This window comes from Notolepis coatsorum (genome assembly GCF_963971535.1).
Source record: "Notolepis coatsorum genome assembly, chromosome: 4".
Taxonomy (NCBI): Eukaryota; Metazoa; Chordata; class Actinopteri; order Aulopiformes; family Paralepididae; genus Notolepis; species Notolepis coatsorum.
In genome coordinates, this window is record NC_140168.1 from 3,512,707 (window position 1) to 3,535,966 (window position 23,260).

The window sequence follows — 23,260 nt, forward strand, 5'->3', positions numbered from 1 at the left end:
AATGGTTTGAGAGGAGAGAAAGCTGTAGCAAGACAGACCTTCTCATAGCAGAGTGACAAAATGAAACAATAGCCCCCTACACAGGGCCGCCCCAGGAGATGGGGGGCCCCGCGTCTAAAAACGCACAGGGCCTCACATTTCTCCCAAGCGGCCCTGCCCTTATACTACTGCAGCCTAACGCCAGGCAATGTGGAACCCAAGACAACAATTGCCTGTGCACAGACACGCAACATGTTTACCATGTCGGCTGGACCCATAGCCCCACTACCCGACGCCAACCCAGATGGGAACACCGTTCAACAAACCCCGCCGGAACACAAGGTAAAATACCTGGCTAGGCAACCTAGCCACGGCCTACCCTGTTGTCAACCCATTTACCCGAAAAAGGTAAATAGAACTCAAAACCCCACAACAGCTACCGACTGACCTTCATTGATGAACCGGGCAAGAGGCGGGAGAGTGACAACATCTCACGGCGGAGACATTAAAACAGCATAGCAATTAGCAGTAGTGATAGCATGCGGCAGTAGCGATAGCATGTTAGCATAGCTTTAGATGTTGTAGCAGCACGCCCAAGACAGCTTGGAAACCGTTCCCTGCAGAGAACGTTCACCAAACCATCTTGCCCCTGGCGCCAACACACAACAAGGTTGTGTTACACTAATACCCATGCCTGAAGACACAGGGCCTACCTGAGTACAAGCTGGCCCGACAGCCAGCCTTGTACAGCTGAACCTCGATGTGCAGTCATCAAACGAGGAACATCACAGGCCCGTCGTGTCGCCGAAAACATGCGTCGAAGATGCCAGGGGCCAGCAACCTCCGGTAAGCTTCCAACATTATTAATCTTCCTTAATCTTTTCATTCCGCTAGCTCGCATGGTGCATAGCATCCAGTACGCTGGGACGAAAATAGAGGAAGGGTGTGTCATGACCAGAGTCATGATTATATGGGTGGTGCCACCATAAGGGGCGGGGCCCCATACAGGTGGGGTGCATGTGTTTTTGTTCGTGGGAGATACATTAGGTATCACAGGCGATATAGAGTATCTCGTAAGGCTCAGAGCGGGAGCGATGCCATACGAAATATAACCTTCTGTAGTGTGGTAGTGAAAAGGTTAAGGTACCGGTACTTTGCTTTTTCCTTTCGTGGGAGTTGTAGTTTTTATTTAGTTTTCGTTTTCTTTCTGTCCAGTCACAGCATCAGTAGTAACCCTCTGCCCTCAGGATAAAGGACTACAACAGGAAACAGGAAACAGGAAGCAGGAAGCCGCCCGACTCGCCTAACAGTTGCTGTACTTGTGCACCTGCTCCCTTATCTCCTCGCGGACCACGATGGCGTTCCTCTCCAGCGCCGTCAGCTCCGTCCGCTGCTTCTGCATCCGCTGCTCGTTGCTCCGGAACTTCTTCTCCAGCTCTGGAATCGGAAAAGGAGAAGAGAAGAAAACAGACGAGGATTCACTTCGTGACGCCGTGTACCGTATATATATATATATATATATATATATATATATATATATATATATATATATATCTAGTGACATACTTTAAACCCAGTGAGCTCTCAATGTGCTTCACAGCAGAAGGAAAATAAAAAGTAAAATAAAAGGTTTAAAACAAGAAAACATTAAAATCAGGGCTGTCAGTGTATCGCGTTAATTCGATGAATTAATTACACAGCAAATTATCGCGTTATGAAAATTTACTCAAAATTAATTAAAAAAAATCTTTTAATTTTTTTAATTACATTTTATTCTTTTAATCTCATTCATTCCATAAGAACGTAGAATAAACATGTACAGCCTTTTTTTTTTTAAATGGTCCATTTGCATGTTCTTGGTATCTGATTCAGAAACACTGTGTCTGTTACTAGGCTTGAGTAAATTGTAATGAACTAAATGAGAATATCAATAAAACTTTTTTTTTATCTTTGACTGTGAATAACACCGTGCTCAAATTGACCAGACCTGAAAAATCTAAGCAAATGAATAAAGGGAAGATGATTAAACAGAAGGTTTTGTAGATACAGTACTGAATTCTGCCATCCGGACACATGCCATTTCAAATATGATTATAGAATATAGAATATCAGGCCTAAAATGGTTATGTGATTAAAATGCGATTAATTCGATTAATTAATTACAAATCCTGTAATGAATTAGATTAATTTTTTTAATCGCCTGACAGCACTAATTAAAATGAATTAAATAAAAAAGATAAGAATAAAAAAAGGTTTAAAACAGAAAAACATTTCAAATGAATAAAATTGAATTAAAAACAAAACATAGGAGCAGATTAAAAAACAGGCCCTAGTGGAAGGCAGAGTAAAATAAATGAGTTTTAAGGCTGGCCTTGAAGGCAGCAATGGAGACTTTGTCACAAAGGTGTACATTACAGTGAAATGCTTGGTTCTGTATGAGCCCCCTGAGATTGTGCTTCATACAGTTAAAAAAAGTAAAAAAAATAAAGACCAAACACTGTACAAAATATACAATATACAAAACTAGTGGACAAGGACAAATGCAAAAGAAAATCTAAAATGCAAAAAAAGTGGTAGAGAGGTAGTGTAAATCCTTTAGTAATAAATAGATAAAATAATATGGTGTAGTGTTACAACGTGTTTAAAGTGTCTAAAGTGAATATTAAAGGTGCACGTTTAAAGTGAGTGTGTGCATGTGGATGTGTGTGTGCAATGCATGTAGAATGGATGGGTTAGTGTTACATGGAGTCATCGAGCGTCCTGATGGCCTGGGGATAGAAGCTCCTTCTGAGTCTCTCTCTACCGGCCATGAGACTCCGGTAGCGCTTGCCCTGGGGATAGAAGCTCCTTCTGAGTCTCTCTCTACCGGCCATGAGACTCCGGTAGCGCTTGCCCTGGGGATAGAAGCTCCTTCTGAGTCTCTCTGTACCGGCCATGAGACTCCGGTAGCGCTTGCCCTGGGGATAGAAGCTCCTTCTGAGTCTCTCTGTACCGGCCATGAGACTCCGGTAGCGCTTGCCCTGGGGATAGAAGCTCCTTCTGAGTCTCTCTGTACCGGCCATGAGACTCCGGTAGTGCTTGCCTGATCGCAGCAGTGCAAAGAGGCAGTTGTTTGGGTGGCTGGAGTCTTTGATTATTCTCTTAGCCTTGGTCCTGCAACGCCTGGTGTAAATGTTCTGGAGAGTGGGAAGCCCACCTCCAATTGTGCGGAACTGCCCTTTAGGTACGCGCTTATTTATAACAGAGACAACATACGTGTACAAATTTTGAAATTAGGCGTACTTGGATGAAAATATTTAATATTTCTATATTTCGCTTTTTTGAGTACAATTACCATTTCGTCATTTTAGCCGACTAGCTTTTATCCAAAGCGATTTACACATTCTGTACAACAAGTCAGCAGGAAGGGTACGACTCTGGCAGCTAAGAGTCAGCGACGTTGTTCGTCAAATAGTATCGAGCTTGAGTGTGAGACATAATTAGCATAGTAGGTAGGTAGTAGTATAAGTATAGTAGCGTAGTATTAGGGTACATAATAGTAAAAAGACAGTACGTAAGAGGGTTAGTATTTTCAGTGTCCTGTTGGGGATAAATAGTATTCGCCCTTATAGTCCCTTCTCGTACCACAAGCTAGGGTGGATATCGAATAAATACTGCATCTATAAGCACAGAACTGTTTAGCTAGCTAACTAACGAGCTAGCTAACAGGATGCTTAAATCAATCAGTTTCTATTGTGTTTTTTTGTATTGTATTGTATTGTTTTATTGCATATTTTATTGCTATGCTGCAGTAGGTCGAGGGGGCGAGACACAAGGAGTTCGCTCCTCTTCTTTGTATGCGATATGAAGAAGATGCAACAATAAAGCTGAATCTGAATCTGAATCTAAAATGTACAGATTTTTGAAGGCTAATATCTCCCTTTCTAGATAGACCTGTTCGCTGTATACAAACATACCGACGCGTTCGAGCCAATCCGCAACACCGACTGAGTCACGTGACTTAGTAGCTAGTGACTTCACCTTTTATATATCTAGCTCAGGCACGGATTGATTGTTTAGAGATCGCTAGCATGGCTAACAAATGCAAATATATTGTAGTCTTGCCCCGTTGTTCTGACCAGGATTACGTTCCTTTCTGCTCCGGTGATGCACGCGCACACCGAGTCTGACGCGTATACAGCGGACATGTCTATACACTAGTATACAGCGTCACAAACTCAGAGGAAGTCGAGAGGCAAAATCAGTAAATCAGCGTCCTTGTTGCCTAGAATCACGAAGGAGAATTCATGATTCATGCACTTTGAGGCAATATGCACTTTAAATGGAGCACTGAGCTCTTTTATGCACTGTTGCATTTTTTAAATGTTTATGAAATACATCTTCTACTTCAGGGATTGCATTATATGTATTATTGTATGTTTTCCCCACTGTTTTAGGCTGAAATGAGCACAGAGACAAATCCCAATCAACCATGTGTTGAAATGGCAATAAAGTATCTACCTACCTACCTACCTACCTACCTACCTACCTACCTACCTACCTACCTACCTACCTACCTACCTACCTACCTACCTACCTACCTACCTACCTACCTACCTACCTACCTACCTACCTACCTATCTATCTATCTATCTATCTATCTATCTATCTATCTATCTATCTATCTATCTATCTATCTATCTATCTATCTATCTAATTGTACTCACTCTTGAGTGTTTCGATGCCCTTGTTGGCCTTGTTGAGCAGGTCCTGAGCCTCCTTCTTGATCTCCTTGGCCTTCTGGTTGACGTTGCCCAGCCCCCCGGTCTCCCCGCCCAGCGAGTCCACCTTCGCCTGCAGCTCCCGGTACCGACCCTCCGTCTCGTTCACACGCTGGGGACACGGGGGCAACGACGGGTCGATGGCGAGAAAGAACAACGACGTCAACGTTCGAGTGAAATGCACATCCATCCATGCTGTGCCTCTTCACACCCATCATCTCACACAACAGGTCCATGGGGACACACTTTACTGTAACACAGACATCATCTCACACAACAGGTCCACGGGGACACACTTTACTGTAACACAGACATCATCTCACACAACAGGTCCATGGGGACACACTTTACTGTAACACAGACACCATCTCACACAACAGGTCCATGGGGAGACACTTTACTGTAACACAGACATCTCACACAACAGGTCCATGGGGACACACTTTACTGTAACACAGACATCATCTCACACAACAGGTCCAAGGGGACACACTTTACTGTAACACAGACATCATCTCACACAACAGGTCCATGGACACACTTTACTGTAACACAGACATCTCACACAACAGGTCCATGGGGACACACTTTACTGTAACACCGACATCTCACACAACAGGTCCATGGGGACACACTTTACTGTAACACAGACATCAGCACGTATGCACGCACACACTCTCACAAACACACACACATACACCCACCCTCACACACACACACACACATTCTAGGGGCGAGAAGAAAAAAAAATCTATACAGCAATATTGCGCTATTTTGCATGCCGATATTATATTGATGCAGTGATTGATTGATTGATTGATTGATTGATTGATTGATTTTTATTGTGGATTAGAGACATCATCCAAGGGATAAAAACATGATAAAATGCAAGCACTTATTTCCATCATGGTCCCTGACAGGACATACATCAACATAAAACATTGCATCATCATCGTAAAACATTAAGAGACTATATGCATAATATATAAGATCAAATAATAATAGATAATATGCTACCCTCTCTTGTAGGTTGTAGTGGTTACGTCATTGTTGTTTCCCGCACGGTCCGCCTCGCTTGAAATTGCAATGTATTTCCCCCATGGCCCATTTCTAAATGGTCTCGTTTAAAACAAATAAAGCATGAACATTGGCACGGTGTACCTTTCTGTGTGTGTATTCATCCACAATCTATAGCTCAACAACATGAAACAATTCGCAATTAATCGTAAAATAATTTAATTTCAACCAAAAATGCTTAAACAATAATGTTAGTGATAGAAGGGAACTCATTTTGTGCAAAAATGGAAAGCTTGCCAATGTTCATGAGGCAGCATTATTACAATAGCCGATAATACATTTTCCCAATGATAAATGCCTATATACGGGTGGACCGCGCGGGAAACTAAAGTGACGTCAGACTACACCTCCCTATACCGATGTTCGTACAGACTTTATGAAGCCAGTTAACCTCGGGGCCTGTTTAATGCTGCTGGGCAGGCCGGTGCCATGTATCGATATTCTTTTGGCTCGACAATACCATTTTACTGCTGGAATGACCGAAAACGTCATCTTATTAGATGAAAACAGATTAGTACATTTGATGTTGCACTTTGCAGAACAACTTTTTCGTTGGGGACAGTTGAAAAAGGTAATCAATCGCGATACACGGGCAATATCGTGATATTTACAATAGTGTAACTCTCGTATCGTGATAATTATTGTATTGTGGGGCCTCTGGTGATTCCCACCTCTAACACACACACAGAGACACACACACACACACACGCACGTGCACACACACACGCACAGACACACACACACACACATGAGGGGCCGTTTAGGTCAATACTATTGAGATGAAAAGCTGTCACGTTTACTAGTGAAACTGAAAACATGACAGCTTTCACTAGTATATGTGACAGCTTTCACTAGTATACATGACAGTGTTTCACTAGTATACGTGACAGTGTTTCACTAGTATATGTGACAGTGTTTCACTAGTATACGTGACAGTGTTTCACTAGTATACGTGACAGTGTTTCACTAGTATACGTGACAGTGTTTCACTAGTATACGTGACAGTGTTTCACTAGTATACGTGACAGTGTTTCACTAGTATACATGACAGTGTTTCACTAGTATACGTGGCAGTGTTTCACTAGTATATGTGACAGTGTTTCACTACTATATATGACAGTGTTTCACTAGTATACGTGGCAGTGTTTCACTAGTATATGTGACAGTGTTTCACTACTATATATGACAGTGTTTCACTAGTATACGTGACAGTGTTTCACTAGTATACGTGACAGTGTTTCACTAGTATATGTGGCAGTGTTTCACTAGTATACGTGACAGTGTTTCACTAGTATACATGACAGTGTTTCACTAGTATACGTGGCAGTGTTTCACTAGTATACGTGACAGTGTTTCACTAGTATACATGACAGTGTTTCACTAGTATACGTGGCAGTGTTTCACTAGTATAAGTGGCAGTGTTTCACTAGTATACGTGGCAGTGTTTCACTAGTATACGTGGCAGTGTTTCACTAGTATACGTGACAGTGTTTCACTAGTATACGTGACAGTGTTTCACTAGTATACGTGACAGTGTTTCACTAGTATACGTGACAGTGTTTCACTAGTATACGTGGCAGTGTTTCACTAGTATACGTGACAGTGTTTCACTAGTATACGTGGCAGTGTTTCACTAGTATACGTGACAGTGTTTCACTAGTATACGTGGCAGTGTTTCACTAGTATACGTGACAGTGTTTCACTAGTATACATGACAGTGTTTCACTAGTATACATGACAGTGTTTCACTAGTATACATGACAGTGTTTCACTAGTATACATGACAGTGTTTCACTAGTATACGTGACAGTGTTTCACTAGTATACGTGACAGTGTTTCACTAGTATACGTGGCAGTGTTTCACTAGTATACATGACAGTGTTTCACTAGTATACGTGACATGTTTCACTAGTATACGTGACATGTTTCACTAGTATACGTGACAGTGTTTCACTAGTATACGTGGCAGTGTTTCACTAGTATACGTGACAGTGTTTCACTAGTATACGTGGCAGTGTTTCACTAGTATACGTGACATGTTTCACTAGTATACATGACAGTGTTTCACTAGTATACGTGACAGTGTTTCACTAGTATACGTGAGAGTGTTTCACTAGTATACGTGACATGTTTCACTAGTATACATGACAGTGTTTCACTAGTATACGTGGCAGTGTTTCACTAGTATACGTGGCAGTGTTTCACTAGTATACGTGGCAGTGTTTCACTAGTATACGTGACATGTTTCACTAGTATACATGACAGTGTTTCACTAGTATACGTGGCAGTGTTTCACTAGTATACGTGACATGTTTTACTAGTATACGTGGCAGTGTTTCACTAGTATACGTGACATGTTTCACTAGTATACGTGACATGTTTCACTAGTATACATGACAGTGTTTCACTAGTATACGTGGCAGTGTTTCACTAGTATACGTGACATGTTTCACTAGTATACATGACAGTGTTTCACTAGTATACGTGGCAGTGTTTCACTAGTATACATGACAGTGTTTCACTAGTATACGTGACAGTGTTTCACTAGTATACATGACAGTGTTTCACTAGTATACGTGGCAGTGTTTCACTAGTATACGTGGCAGTGTTTCACTAGTATACGTGGCAGTGTTTCACTAGTATACGTGACAGTGTTTCACTAGTATACGTGGCAGTGTTTCACTAGTATACGTGGCAGTGTTTCACTAGTATACGTGACATGTTTCACTAGTATACATGACAGTGTTTCACTAGTATACGTGACAGTGTTTCACTAGTATACGTGACAGTGTTTCAGTAGTATACATGACAGTGTTTCACTAGTATACGTGACAGTGTTTCACTAGTATACGTGACAGTGTTTCACTAGTATACGTGGCAGTGTTTCACTAGTATACGTGACAGTGTTTCACTAGTATACGTGACAGTGTTTCACTAGTATACGTGGCAGTGTTTCACTAGTATACATGACAGTGTTTCACTAGTATACGTGACATGTTTCACTAGTATACGTGACATGTTTCACTAGTATACATGACAGTGTTTCACTAGTATACGTGGCAGTGTTTCACTAGTATACATGACAGTGTTTCACTAGTATACGTGACATGTTTCACTAGTATACGTGGCAGTGTTTCACTAGTATACATGACAGTGTTTCACTAGTATACATGACAGTGTTTCACTAGTATACGTGACATGTTTCACTAGTATACGTGGCAGTGTTTCACTAGTATACGTGACAGTGTTTCACTAGTATACGTGACAGTGTTTCACTAGTATACGTGACAGTGTTTAACTAGTATACGTGACAGTGTTTCACTAGTATACATGACAGTGTTTCACTAGTATACGTGGCAGTGTTTCACTAGTATACGTGGCAGTGTTTCACTAGTATACGTGACAGTGTTTCACTAGTATACGTGGCAGTGTTTCACTAGTATACGTGGCAGTGTTTCACTAGTATAGGTGACAGTGTTTCACTAGTATACGTGACATGTTTCACTAGTATACGTGGCAGTGTTTCACTAGTATACGTGACAGTGTTTCACTAGTATACGTGACAGTGTTTCACTAGTATACGTGGCAGTGTTTCACTAGTATACGTGGCAGTGTTTCACTAGTATACGTGGCAGTGTTTCACTAGTATACGTGGCAGTGTTTCACTAGTATACGTGACAGTGTTTCACTAGTATACGTGACAGTGTTTCACTAGTATACGTGACAGTGTTACACTAGTATACGTGACAGTGTTTCACTAGTATACGTGACAGTGTTTCACTACTATATATGACAGTGTTTCACTAGTATACGTGACAGTGTTTCACTAGTATACGTGACAGTGTTTCACTAGTATACGTGACAGTGTTTCACTAGTATACGTGACAGTGTTTAACTAGTATACGTGACAGTGTTTAACTAGTATACGTGGCAGTGTTTCACTAGTATACGTGACAGTGTTTCACTAGTATACGTGACAGTGTTTCACTAGTATACGTGACAGTGTTTAACTAGTATACGTGGCAGTGTTTCACTAGTATACGTGACAGTGTTTCACTAGTATACGTGGCAGTGTTTCACTAGTATACATGACAGTGTTTCACTAGTATACGTGACAGTGTGTTTCACTAGTATACATGACAGTGTTTCACTAGTATACGTGACATGTTTCACTAGTATACGTGACAGTGTTTCACTAGTATACGTGGCAGTGTTTCACTGGTATACGTGACAGTGTTTCACTAGTATACGTGGCAGTGTTTCACTAGTATACGTGACAGTGTTTCACTAGTATACGTGACAGTGTTTCACTAGTATACATGGCAGTGTTTCACTAGTATACGTGACAGTGTTTCACTAGTATACGTGACAGTGTTTCACTAGTATACGTGACAGTGTTTCACTAGTATATATGACAGTGTTTCACTAGTATACGTGACAGTGTTTCACTAGTATACGTGACAGTGTTTCACTAGTATACATGACAGTGTTTCACTAGTATACGTGACAGTGTTTCACTAGTATACGTGGCAGTGTTTCACTAGTATACGTGGCAGTGTTTCACTAGTATACGTGACAGTGTTTCACTAGTATACGTGACAGTGTTTCACTAGTATACGTGACAGTGTTTCACTAGTATACGTGGCAGTGTTTCACTAGTATACGTGGCAGTGTTTCACTAGTATACGTGACAGTGTTTCACTAGTATACGTGGCAGTGTTTCACTAGTATACGTGACAGTGTTTCACTAGTATACGTGACAGTGTTTCACTAGTATACGTGGCAGTGTTTCACTAGTATACGTGGCAGTGTTTCACTAGTATACGTGACAGTGTTTCACTAGTATACGTGGCAGTGTTTCACTAGTATACGTGGCAGTGTTTCACTAGTATACATGACAGTGTTTCACTAGTATACGTGACAGTGTTTCACTAGTATACGTGACAGTGTTTCACTAGTATACGTGACAGTGTTTCACTAGTATACGTGGCAGTGTTTCACTAGTATACGTGACAGTGTTTCACTAGTATACGTGACAGTGTTTCACTAGTATATATGACAGTGTTTCACTAGTATACGTGGCAGTGTTTCACTAGTATACGTGACAGTGTTTCACTAGTATACGTGACAGTGTTTCACTAGTATATATGACAGTGTTTCACTAGTATACGTGACAGTGTTTCACTAGTATATATGACAGTGTTTCACTAGTATACGTGACAGTGTTTCACTAGTATACGTGACATGTTTCACTAGTATACGTGGCAGTGTTTCACTAGTATACGTGACAGTGTTTCACTAGTATACGTGGCAGTGTTTCACTAGTATACGTGACAGTGTTTCACTAGTATACGTGACAGTGTTTCACTAGTATACGTGAGTGTTTCACTAGTATACGTGACAGTGTTACACTAGTATACGTGGCAGTGTTTCACTAGTATACGTGACAGTGTTTCACTAGTATACATGACATGTTTCACTAGTATACGTGGCAGTGTTTCACTAGTATACGTGGCAGTGTTTCACTAGTATACGTGGCAGTGTTTCACTAGTATACGTGGCAGTGTTTCACTAGTATACGTGACATTGTTTCACTAGTATACGTGACAGTGTTTCACTAGTATACGTGACATGTTTCACTAGTATACGTGACAGTGTTTCACTAGTATACGTGACATGTTTCACTAGTATACGTGACATGTTTCAATAGTATACGTGACATGTTTCACTAGTATACGTGGCAGTGTTTCACTAGTATACGTGGCAGTGTTTCACTAGTATACGTGACAGTGTTTCACTAGTATACGTGGCAGTGTTTCACTAGTATACGTGGCAGTGTTTCACTAGTATACGTGGCAGTGTTTCACTAGTATACGTGGCAGTGTTTCACTAGTATACGTGGCAGTGTTTCACTAGTATACGTGACAGTGTTTCACTAGTATACATGACAGTGTTTCAGTAGTATACGTGACAGTGTTTCACTAGTATACGTGACAGTGTTTCACTAGTATACGTGACAGTGTTTCACTAGTATATGTGGCAGTGTTTCACTAGTATATATGACAGTGTTTCACTAGTATACGTGGCAGTGTTTCACTAGTATATATGACAGTGTTTCACTAGTATACATGACAGTGTTTCACTAGTATATATGACAGTGTTTCACTAGTATACGTGACAGTGTTTCACTAGTATACATGACAGTGTTTCACTAGTATATGTGGCAGTGTTTCACTAGTATACGTGACAGTGTTTCACTAGTATACGTGACAGTGTTTCACTAGTATACATGACAGTGTTTCACTAGTATACGTGACAGTGTTTCACTAGTATACGTGACAGTGTTTCACTAGTATATATGACAGTGTTTCACTAGTATATATGACAGTGTTTCACTAGTATACGTGGCAGTGTTTCACTAGTATACGTGGCAGTGTTTCACTAGTATACATGACAGTGTTTCACTAGTATACGTGACAGTGTTTCACTAGTATACGTGACAGTGTTTCACTAGTATACGTGACAGTGTTTCACTAGTATACGTGGCAGTGTTTCACTAGTATACGTGACAGTGTTTCACTAGTATATATGACAGTGTTTCACTAGTATATATGACAGTGTTTCACTAGTATACGTGACAGTGTTTCACTAGTATACGTGGCAGTGTTTCACTAGTATATATGACAGTGTTTCACTAGTATACGTGACAGTGTTTCACTAGTATATATGACAGTGTTTCACTAGTATATATGACAGTGTTTCACTATTATACGTGACAGTGTTTCACTATTATACGTGACAGTGTTTCACTAGTATACGTGACAGTGTTTCACTAGTATACATGACAGTGTTTCACTAGTATACGTGACAGTGTTTCACTAGTATACGTGGCAGTGTTTCACTAGTATACGTGACAGTGTTTCACTAGTATACGTGACAGTGTTTCACTAGTATACGTGACAGTGTTTCACTAGTATACGTGACAGTGTTTCACTAGTATACGTGACAGTGTTTCACTAGTATACATGACAGTGTTTCACTAGTATACGTGACAGTGTTTCACTAGTATACGTGGCAGTGTTTCACTAGTATACGTGACAGTGTTTCACTAGTATACGTGGCAGTGTTTCACTAGTATACGTGACAGTGTTTCACTAGTATACGTGGCAGTGTTTCACTAGTATACGTGACAGTGTTTCACTAGTATACATGACATGTTTCACTAGTATACGTGGCAGTGTTTCACTAGTATACGTGGCAGTGTTTCACTAGTATACGTGACAGTGTTTCACTAGTATACGTGGCAGTGTTTCACTAGTATACGTGGCAGTGTTTCACTAGTATACATGGCAGTGTTTCACTAGTATACGTGACAGTGTTTCACTAGTATACGTGACATGTTTCACTAGTATACGTGACATGTTTCACTAGTATACGTGACATGTTTCACTAGTATACGTGACATGTTTCACTAGTATATATGACAGTGTTTCACTAGTATATGTGACAGTGTTTCACTAGTATACGTGACAGTGTTTCACTAATATACGTGACAGTGTTTCACTAGTATACGTGGCAGTGTTTCACTAGTATACGTGACAGTGTGTTTCACTAGTATACGTGGCAGTGTTTCACTAGTATACGTGACAGTGTTTCACTAGTATACGTGGCAGTGTTTCACTAGTATACGTGACAGTGTTTCACTAGTATACGTGGCAGTGTTTCACTAGTATACGTGACAGTGTTTCACTAGTATACGTGACAGTGTTTCACTAGTATACGTGGCAGTGTTTCACTAGTATACGTGGCAGTGTTTCACTAGTATACATGACAGTGTTTCACTAGTATACGTGACATGTTTCACTAGTATACATGACAGTGTTTCACTAGTATACGTGACAGTGTTTCACTAGTATACGTGACAGTGTTTCACTAGTATACGTGGCAGTGTTTCACTAGTATACGTGGCAGTGTTTCACTAGTATACGTGGCAGTGTTTCACTAGTATACGTGGCAGTGTTTCACTAGTATACGTGGCAGTGTTTCACTAGTATACGTGGCAGTGTTTCACTAGTATACGTGGCAGTGTTTCACTAGTATACGTGGCAGTGTTTCACTAGTATACGTGACAGTGTTTCACTAGTATACGTGGCAGTGTTTCACTAGTATACGTGGCAGTGTTTCACTAGTATACATGACATGTTTCACTAGTATACGTGGCAGTGTTTCACTAGTATACGTGACAGTGTTTCACTAGTATACGTGGCAGTGTTTCACTAGTATACGTGGCAGTGTTTCACTAGTATACATGGCAGTGTTTCACTAGTATACGTGGCAGTGTTTCACTAGTATACGTGACATGTTTCACTAGTATACGTGACATGTTTCACTAGTATACGTGACATGTTTCACTAGTATACGTGACATGTTTCACTAGTATATATGACAGTGTTTCACTAGTATATGTGACAGTGTTTCACTAGTATACGTGACAGTGTTTCACTAGTATACGTGACAGTGTTTCACTAGTATACGTGGCAGTGTTTCACTAGTATACGTGACAGTGTGTTTCACTAGTATACGTGGCAGTGTTTCACTAGTATACGTGACAGTGTTTCACTAGTATACGTGGCAGTGTTTCACTAGTATACGTGACAGTGTTTCACTAGTATACGTGGCAGTGTTTCACTAGTATACGTGACAGTGTTTCACTAGTATACGTGACAGTGTTTCACTAGTATACGTGGCAGTGTTTCACTAGTATACGTGGCAGTGTTTCACTAGTATACATGACAGTGTTTCACTAGTATACGTGACATGTTTCACTAGTATACATGACAGTGTTTCACTAGTATACGTGACAGTGTTTCACTAGTATACGTGGCAGTGTTTCACTAGTATACGTGGCAGTGTTTCACTAGTATACGTGACAGTGTTTCACTAGTATACGTGGCAGTGTTTCACTAGTATACGTGGCAGTGTTTCACTAGTATACGTGGCAGTGTTTCACTAGTATACGTGACAGTGTTTCACTAGTATACGTGACAGTGTTTCACTAGTATACGTGACAGTGTTTCACTAGTATACGTGGCAGTGTTTCACTAGTATACGTGGCAGTGTTTCACTAGTATACGTGACAGTGTTTCACTAGTATACGTGACAGTGTTTCACTAGTATACGTGACAGTGTTTCACTAGTATACGTGGCAGTGTTTCACTAGTATACGTGACAGTGTTTCACTAGTATACGTGACAGTGTTTCACTAGTATACGTGGCAGTGTTTCACTAGTATACGTGACAGTGTTTCACTAGTATACGTGACAGTGTTTCACTAGTATACGTGACAGTGTTTCACTAGTATACGTGACAGTGTTTCACTAGTATACGTGGCAGTGTTTCACTAGTATACGTGGCAGTGTTTCACTAGTATACGTGGCAGTGTTTCACTAGTATACATGGCAGTGTTTCACTAGTATACATGGCAGTGTTTCACTAGTATACATGACAGTGTTTCACTAGTATACGTGGCAGTGTTTCACTAGTATACGTGGCAGTGTTTCACTAGTATACGTGGCAGTGTTTCACTAGTATACGTGGCAGTGTTTCACTAGTATACGTGACAGTGTTTCACTAGTATACGTGACAGTGTTTCACTAGTATACGTGACAGTGTTTCACTAGTATACGTGGCAGTGTTTCACTAGTATACGTGACAGTGTGTTTCACTAGTATACGTGGCAGTGTTTCACTAGTATACGTGACAGTGTTTCACTAGTATACGTGGCAGTGTTTCACTAGTATACGTGACAGTGTTTCACTAGTATACGTGGCAGTGTTTCACTAGTATACGTGACAGTGTTTCACTAGTATACGTGACAGTGTTTCACTAGTATACGTGGCAGTGTTTCACTAGTATACGTGGCAGTGTTTCACTAGTATACATGACAGTGTTTCACTAGTATACGTGACATGTTTCACTAGTATACATGACAGTGTTTCACTAGTATACGTGACAGTGTTTCACTAGTATACGTGGCAGTGTTTCACTAGTATACGTGGCAGTGTTTCACTAGTATACGTGACAGTGTTTCACTAGTATACGTGGCAGTGTTTCACTAGTATACGTGGCAGTGTTTCACTAGTATACGTGGCAGTGTTTCACTAGTATACGTGACAGTGTTTCACTAGTATACGTGACAGTGTTTCACTAGTATACGTGACAGTGTTTCACTAGTATACGTGGCAGTGTTTCACTAGTATACGTGGCAGTGTTTCACTAGTATACGTGACAGTGTTTCACTAGTATACGTGACAGTGTTTCACTAGTATACGTGACAGTGTTTCACTAGTATACGTGGCAGTGTTTCACTAGTATACGTGACAGTGTTTCACTAGTATACGTGACAGTGTTTCACTAGTATACGTGGCAGTGTTTCACTAGTATACGTGGCAGTGTTTCACTAGTATACGTGGCAGTGTTTCACTAGTATACATGACAGTGTTTCACTAGTATACGTGACAGTGTTTCACTAGTATACGTGACAGTGTTTCACTAGTATACGTGACAGTGTTTCACTAGTATACGTGACAGTGTTTCACTAGTATACATGACAGTGTTTCACTAGTATACGTGGCAGTGTTTCACTAGTATACGTGGCAGTGTTTCACTAGTATACGTGGCAGTGTTTCACTAGTATACATGGCAGTGTTTCACTAGTATACGTGGCAGTGTTTCACTAGTATACGTGACAGTGTTTCACTAGTATACGTGGCAGTGTTTCACTAGTATACGTGACAGTGTTTCACTAGTATACGTGACAGTGTTTCACTAGTATACGTGGCAGTGTTTCACTAGTATACGTGACAGTGTTTCACTAGTATACGTGGCAGTGTTTCACTAGTATACGTGACAGTGTTTCACTAGTATACGTGGCAGTGTTTCACTAGTATACGTGGCAGTGTTTCACTAGTATACGTGGCAGTGTTTCACTAGTATACGTGGCAGTGTTTCACTAGTATACGTGGCAGTGTTTCACTAGTATACGTGGCAGTGTTTCACTAGTATACGTGGCAGTGTTTCACTAGTATACGTGACAGTGTTTCACTAGTATACATGACAGTGTTTCACTAGTATACGTGGCAGTGTTTCACTAGTATACGTGGCAGTGTTTCACTAGTATACGTGGCAGTGTTTCACTAGTATACGTGGCAGTGTTTCACTAGTATACGTGACAGTGTTTCATTAGTATACGTGGCAGTGTTTCACTAGTATACGTGGCAGTGTTTCACTAGTATACGTGACAGTGTTTCACTAGTATACGTGGCAGTGTTTCACTAGTATACGTGGCAGTGTTTCACTAGTATACGTGGCAGTGTTTCACTAGTATACGTGACATGTTTCACTAGTATACGTGACAGTGTTTCACTAGTATACGTGACAGTGTTTCACTAGTATACGTGACAGTGTTTCACTAGTATACGTGGCAGTGTTTCACTAGTATACGTGGCAGTGTTTCACTAGTATACATGACAGTGTTTCACTAGTATACATGACAGTGTTTCACTAGTATACGTGACAGTGTTTCACTAGTATACGTGACAGTGTTTCACTAGTATACGTGACAGTGTTTCACTAGTATACGTGACAGTGTTTCACTAGTATACGTGACAGTGTTTCACTAGTATACATGACAGTGTTTCACTAGTATACGTGGCAGTGTTTCACTAGTATACATGACAGTGTTTCACTAGTATACGTGACAGTGTTTCACTAGTATACGTGGCAGTGTTTCACTAGTATACATGACAGTGTTTCACTAGTATACGTGACAGTGTTTCACTAGTATACGTGACAGTGTTTCACTAGTATACGTGACAGTGTTTCACTAGTATACGTGACAGTGTTTCACTAGTATACGTGACAGTGTTTCACTAGTATACGTGACAGTGTTTCACTAGTATACGTGACAGTGTTTCACTAGTATACGTGGCAGTGTTTCACTAGTATACGTGGCAGTGTTTCACTAGTATACGTGGCAGTGTTTCACTAGTATACGTGGCAGTGTTTCACTAGTATACGTGGCAGTGTTTCACTAGTATACGTGGCAGTGTTTCACTAGTATACGTGGCAGTGTTTCACTAGTATACGTGGCAGTGTTTCACTAGTATACGTGGCAGTGTTTCACTAGTATACGTGGCAGTGTTTCACTAGTATACGTGACAGTGTTTCACTAGTATACGTGGCAGTGTTTCACTAGTATACGTGGCAGTGTTTCACTAGTATACGTGGCAGTGTTTCACTAGTATACGTGGCAGTGTTTCACTAGTATACGTGGCAGTGTTTCACTAGTATACGTGGCAGTGTTTCACTAGTATACGTGGCAGTGTTTCACTAGTATACGTGGCAGTGTTTCACTAGTATACGTGGCAGTGTTTCACTAGTATACGTGGCAGTGTTTCACTAGTATACGTGGCAGTGTTTCACTAGTATACGTGGCAGTGTTTCACTAGTATACGTGGCAGTGTTTCACTAGTATACGTGGCAGTGTTTCACTAGTATACGTGGCAGTGTTTCACTAGTATACGTGACAGTGTTTCACTAGTATACGTGGCAGTGTTTCACTAGTATACGTGACAGTGTTTCACTAGTATACGTGGCAGTGTTTCACTAGTATACGTGGCAGTGTTTCACTAGTATACGTGGCAGTGTTTCACTAGTATACGTGGCAGTGTTTCACTAGTATACGTGACAGTGTTTCACTAGTATAGACCTGATCAGCCCCTCATACATACACACACATACATGTCACTCACGTGCTCCAGCGAGGAGGCCATGTGCGTGGCGTTGCCAGCCAGCCCCCTGGCGCCCTGGGCCACGGCTCGGTTCTGCCCCGTCTTGTTCCGCAGCGCCTCCACCCCCACGGAGAGGTTGGCCAGACGCACCATGGCCTCCATCTGCTTATCCTCCAGCTGCTGCAGCCTCTCCTCCACCTGCAGGGGGCAGCAGCGCACGGGTGAGAGAGAGAACGGGCGACCCACAGGAACACACACACACAAATGAAATGTCTCTCTGCACTCTGACCCGTCTCGTCGTCCTTCCCCCTCGCCTGTTATTTTTCTACAACGGAGTTCGGCGATTTGCTAATCTGATTGGCCAGTGTCATTTCTGGTCATGTGACATGTACGCCCAATCGTGGGACCGCAAGTTTCTACACTGGTTAGGCTTAGGCGCTCGTTCGAAGTCGGTTAAGGTTAGAGTTTGTCTTAGAGCATGGCGATAGAACGCCAGGTGCTTTGCAGGCTGTTCGACGCGGAAATGGGCAAAGACACAGCTCGTCACGCGATTGCACATGTCACATGACCAGAAACGTCAGTGGCCAATCAGATTCGCAAATCGCCGAACTCCGTTGTAGAAAAATAGGACGCTTCCCCCTCCAAGGGCAGCCGGGAGCAGACATGGGCGTCTTTGAGCTTTTTGGAAAAGCGCTATATAAATCCGATGTATTATTATTAAGGCTGTCAAAGTTAACACGGTATTAACGTGTTATCGCCCGATTCTATTAACGCCACTATTCTTTTTTACTTTTCTTTTTACTTTATTTTTTAGACATCACTCAGGTGTATTATTGATGCTCTCATTGATACTATGTTTGTTTCTGAAGTGTGTGTGTGTGTGTGTGTGTGTGTGTGTGTGTGTGTGTGTGTGTGTGTGTGTGTGTGTGTGTGTGTGTGTGTGTGTGTGAGATATATATAGAGAGGGGGGTGAGAGAGACGAGGAAGGGGCAAGAGAGAAAGAGAGCTGGGAGAGTGTGTGTGTGAGGGAGAGAGGGGGGTGGGTGATTAATCAGCCCTTGTGTGGGTGGATGTAACAAGTTCCTAACGTTTTCTTTCCCCTATTATTTCATGCACACTTTATTCATTGTTTTAAATTATTATTTTGTGCATCACTCTGTTTTGAATTTGATGCAAATTTGCAATGCATGAGGGTCATCCTTTTGTGTTAAATGGCTGCTTAAAGCAAGCATTTGTTGACTCGCATGTTGATAAGAGTATTACAACTTGGAACTTGAAAAAGATCTGTTTAAGGTAAAACAATTTAAAACAATTTAAATATGCAATTAATTTGTGATTAATCGCGAGTTAACTATGGACAATCATGCGATTAATCGAGTTAAATATTTTAATCGATTGACAGCACTTATTATTATTATTATTATTATTATTATTATTATTATTATTATTATTATTATTATTATTATTATTATTATTATTATTATTATTATTATTAATATTATGGTTTGTGGCATGGGGCCGCGCCCGGGGACCAATCCAAGTGCTCCTGTCTGTGATCTGTTGTGCATGTTTTTCCATTGGGTTTTTATTCTGGAGTGGAAACCCTTGCGAGCGCGCGGGGAGGAGAACGCTCCACACCTGGGTACCTGGCAACGCGGCCACCTGGTCCCCGAGCGGGAATGGAACCCAGGACCTTCTAGCTGTGAGGTCGCCGAGTTAGCACCCGTACCCAATATACCCTACTTTTAATTGTCCTATCTCAACTTCTATCTTCTATCCTATCTTTTTACACATCTGTAGATACTACCATCTATATCTGTATTTACTGTGTAACTACTCTTACTAGTTACTCTGCTGGCCAGTACGACTTACTACCATAGCGTCTTTATACCTGAATCACTGTACATATTAACACTACAACTCTGTTTGTACTATACATTTTTATATAATTATTAGTGCTGTCAGGCGATTCATTTTTTTAATCTAATTTTGTAATTAATTAATCGAATTAATCGCATTTTAATCGCATAACCATTTTAGGCCTGATATTCTATATTCTATAATCATATTTCAAGTTGCATGTGTCCGGATGGCAGAATTCAGTACTGTATCTTCAAAACCTTCTGTTTAATGGGCGGCTAGGTGGTGTAGTGGGCAAGGCGCTCGCCACCAATGCAGGAGACGCTGGGTTCGAGCCCAGCTCTCCGCATTGCTATCAGCTTGGCTGGTCGTTCATACTAATACAATTGGCAGTGTTAGGGGTGGGAAAGCTGATGGGTGGGGATCGGACGTTGTGGACAGCGACTCCTACAGGTCGGTTGGTGCGCCTGCGCCAGCGTTTCCGTTAGAACATATTCGTGCCGGTCTGGGTGTCCTGCAAGATTTCTATCACCGGACATATTCGAGATATTCCGGTCAGAGTTTTAAACAGCAGTCTATTATAATCACATTTTTATGAGCTAACGAATTCCGTTATAATTGGACATGTGTATTAATTACATCAAGCGAAGAATGAGAAATTGATTTGCAGAATCAAATTACTATCTCTCGCCTCTCAAGTTAGTGCGATACGCTACCAGCATCAAGCTCCCGCCCTGCAGGCTTGCGCTGCAGCAGCTGTCACACGCACCCCCAAATGAATCTCGAGTCGACATCGCTTCACCTCGTTGTATCAGACACGTCACACATATCATAATGTTCAACTTCACACACAGCAAACTGTAGTTGATCATCACATTGCCTCGTTTGCTAGCTCGTCGCCACATGCAGAGAGGACGAGCCAGTGGAGCCACATGCGTGTAACGCATTTGTTAATTTCATTATAGGTTATAGCCTACATTTAGTTATAATCAATAATATGCATTACTATGTGACACAGCAGTCAACCAACAGTTGCATATGATTAAAAATGTCAACACTCACTCACCCCGTCTCTCGTTGTTTGTGCCTATCCGTTTTGTACCTGCGACGGCTGCGAGAACAGCGACTTTAGTTGCTGGTTCGACTTTAATAGATCCCCATTGGAACAGGCGAGGCTCGCAACGGTAGCAGCAGACTGGGGATGCTCTTTGTGGTTCAATCAATAAATTAATAGTAAAAGTACGCTCGACATTTTTGTTTCTTTTCCGCGGGAGCCACCACGGAGCGTCAGCGGTCTCTGTGACTTCAAGTTCAGAAGACTCATCTTCGTTGTCATTATTAGACCTGCTTGTGCTTGGTTTCATGAAATATTTACTAAGCTTAGCTTGTTTCGCCATCTCTCTCTCTTCCTCGTATACCTGTTTGTCGTTATGGTGGCCAGAGCGCGCAGGCTAAAAAAAAATAAAAATAAGTTTCACATCTGAGCGGCGCCATCCTATCAGAGTGAAGCAACAATTAAACTGAAAATGGAATTATTGTTTCGTTCATCGCATAGGCTATTTAATTTTAGCCGATTTTAATACAATTCAAATAATAAAATTGTGCTTAGAGGAATTATTTTCACCGGACATTAAGACCGGAGATATTTAAATATTCGGACTTCAACATATTTTGCCGGTCAAATACCGGTAATTACCGGCTAACGGAAACGCTGGCCTGCGCAGCAGAATCAGGAAGCGACGGGGGCGGCGTGCCCTCCAAACGCAGACCCCGCCGCTGAGAGATCGCACTGTGCAGGTGAAAAGATGCGACGGCTGCTTCCTCGAGTACCGGAGGGGACACGTGATGCAAGGCTTCGTCCACATTGCAGCCGGCTTGTGGGAGGCATGGTCTAACAGCGTTCGAGACAGGGGAGGGTAGAATTGGACGATACGAAAAAACAGGCTAGCATAATGTATGATTAGCAACAACACTGATTTTGATGGATTTTCAGTTTTTTTGTAATGTCAGATTGAAAATAATACAATCTTTTATTGAACTTCAGCCCTGATCATAACACCACATATTAATTTTATAATTCTAACCCTTTAAATGCCAGTGTGTGTGATGGCATATATTTGCAATATATCAAATGCAAAGTAGATTTTTCTGGGGGGGATTATTACAGCCTAGCATGTGTCAATGATTAGCAACAACAGTTTTTTGTAAGGGTCCCGCCTCCACCAATCACATGTGGCTCCTTTTGTGTGTGTGTGTGAGAGCAAGAGAGAGAGAGAGAGAGAGAGAGAGAGAGAGAGAGAGAGAGAGAGAGAGATAGTTCTCCAACTTGTGTGAGTTGCAGTGATCTCCTGGTTGTTCCCCACTTATAGGTTATCTAACTATTGCGCTGCTGCAACTAGAAACACTGTCCTGGCCTGCTTCTAAGTTCAGTGGCCTGACTGCAAAAAATAAAATAAAATAATTTTTCTTTTTTTTTGGGAAATAATCTGGCGACCCCCCGCGGCGGCTCCCCGACTTTGGGAACCCCTGGTGTAGTGTACTATAGGTGTAGTGTACTATAGGTGTAGTGCCCTCTAGTGTACCGTAGCGGTAGCGTTCCGGGTGCTGTTCAGGTTGCTCAGCGCCTGCTGTAGGGCCCTCTTGGCTTTCTTTATGGCCTTGTCTGAAACCTCCAGAGCGTGTTTGGTGGAGTTGGCCGTGTCCTTCACGCCCTCCGCTCGGATCCTACGTACAGATACACAGACACGCGTTAGAACCCTGCTAGAACATGTTAGAACCCTGCTAGAACATGTT

General features: G+C 41.6%; 1 protein-coding gene across 1 annotated transcript in view; it reads right to left on the reverse strand.

The window, feature by feature from the left end:
* Positions 1 to 1,013: 1,013 nt before the first annotated feature.
* Positions 1,014 to 23,260, reverse strand: part of lamb2l (laminin, beta 2-like) — a gene marked incomplete at its 5' end in the record, with an annotated part of 96,719 nt that continues 74,472 nt past the window's right edge. Inside the window, 4 exons of the mRNA XM_084313313.1 lie at positions 1,014 to 1,416; positions 4,686 to 4,851; positions 18,629 to 18,805; positions 23,050 to 23,191. Coding sequence (XP_084169439.1) covers positions 1,283 to 1,416; positions 4,686 to 4,851; positions 18,629 to 18,805; positions 23,050 to 23,191 — 619 coding nt within the window. The 3' untranslated portion in view covers positions 1,014 to 1,282. The remainder of the gene's footprint in view (positions 1,417 to 4,685; positions 4,852 to 18,628; positions 18,806 to 23,049; positions 23,192 to 23,260) is intronic.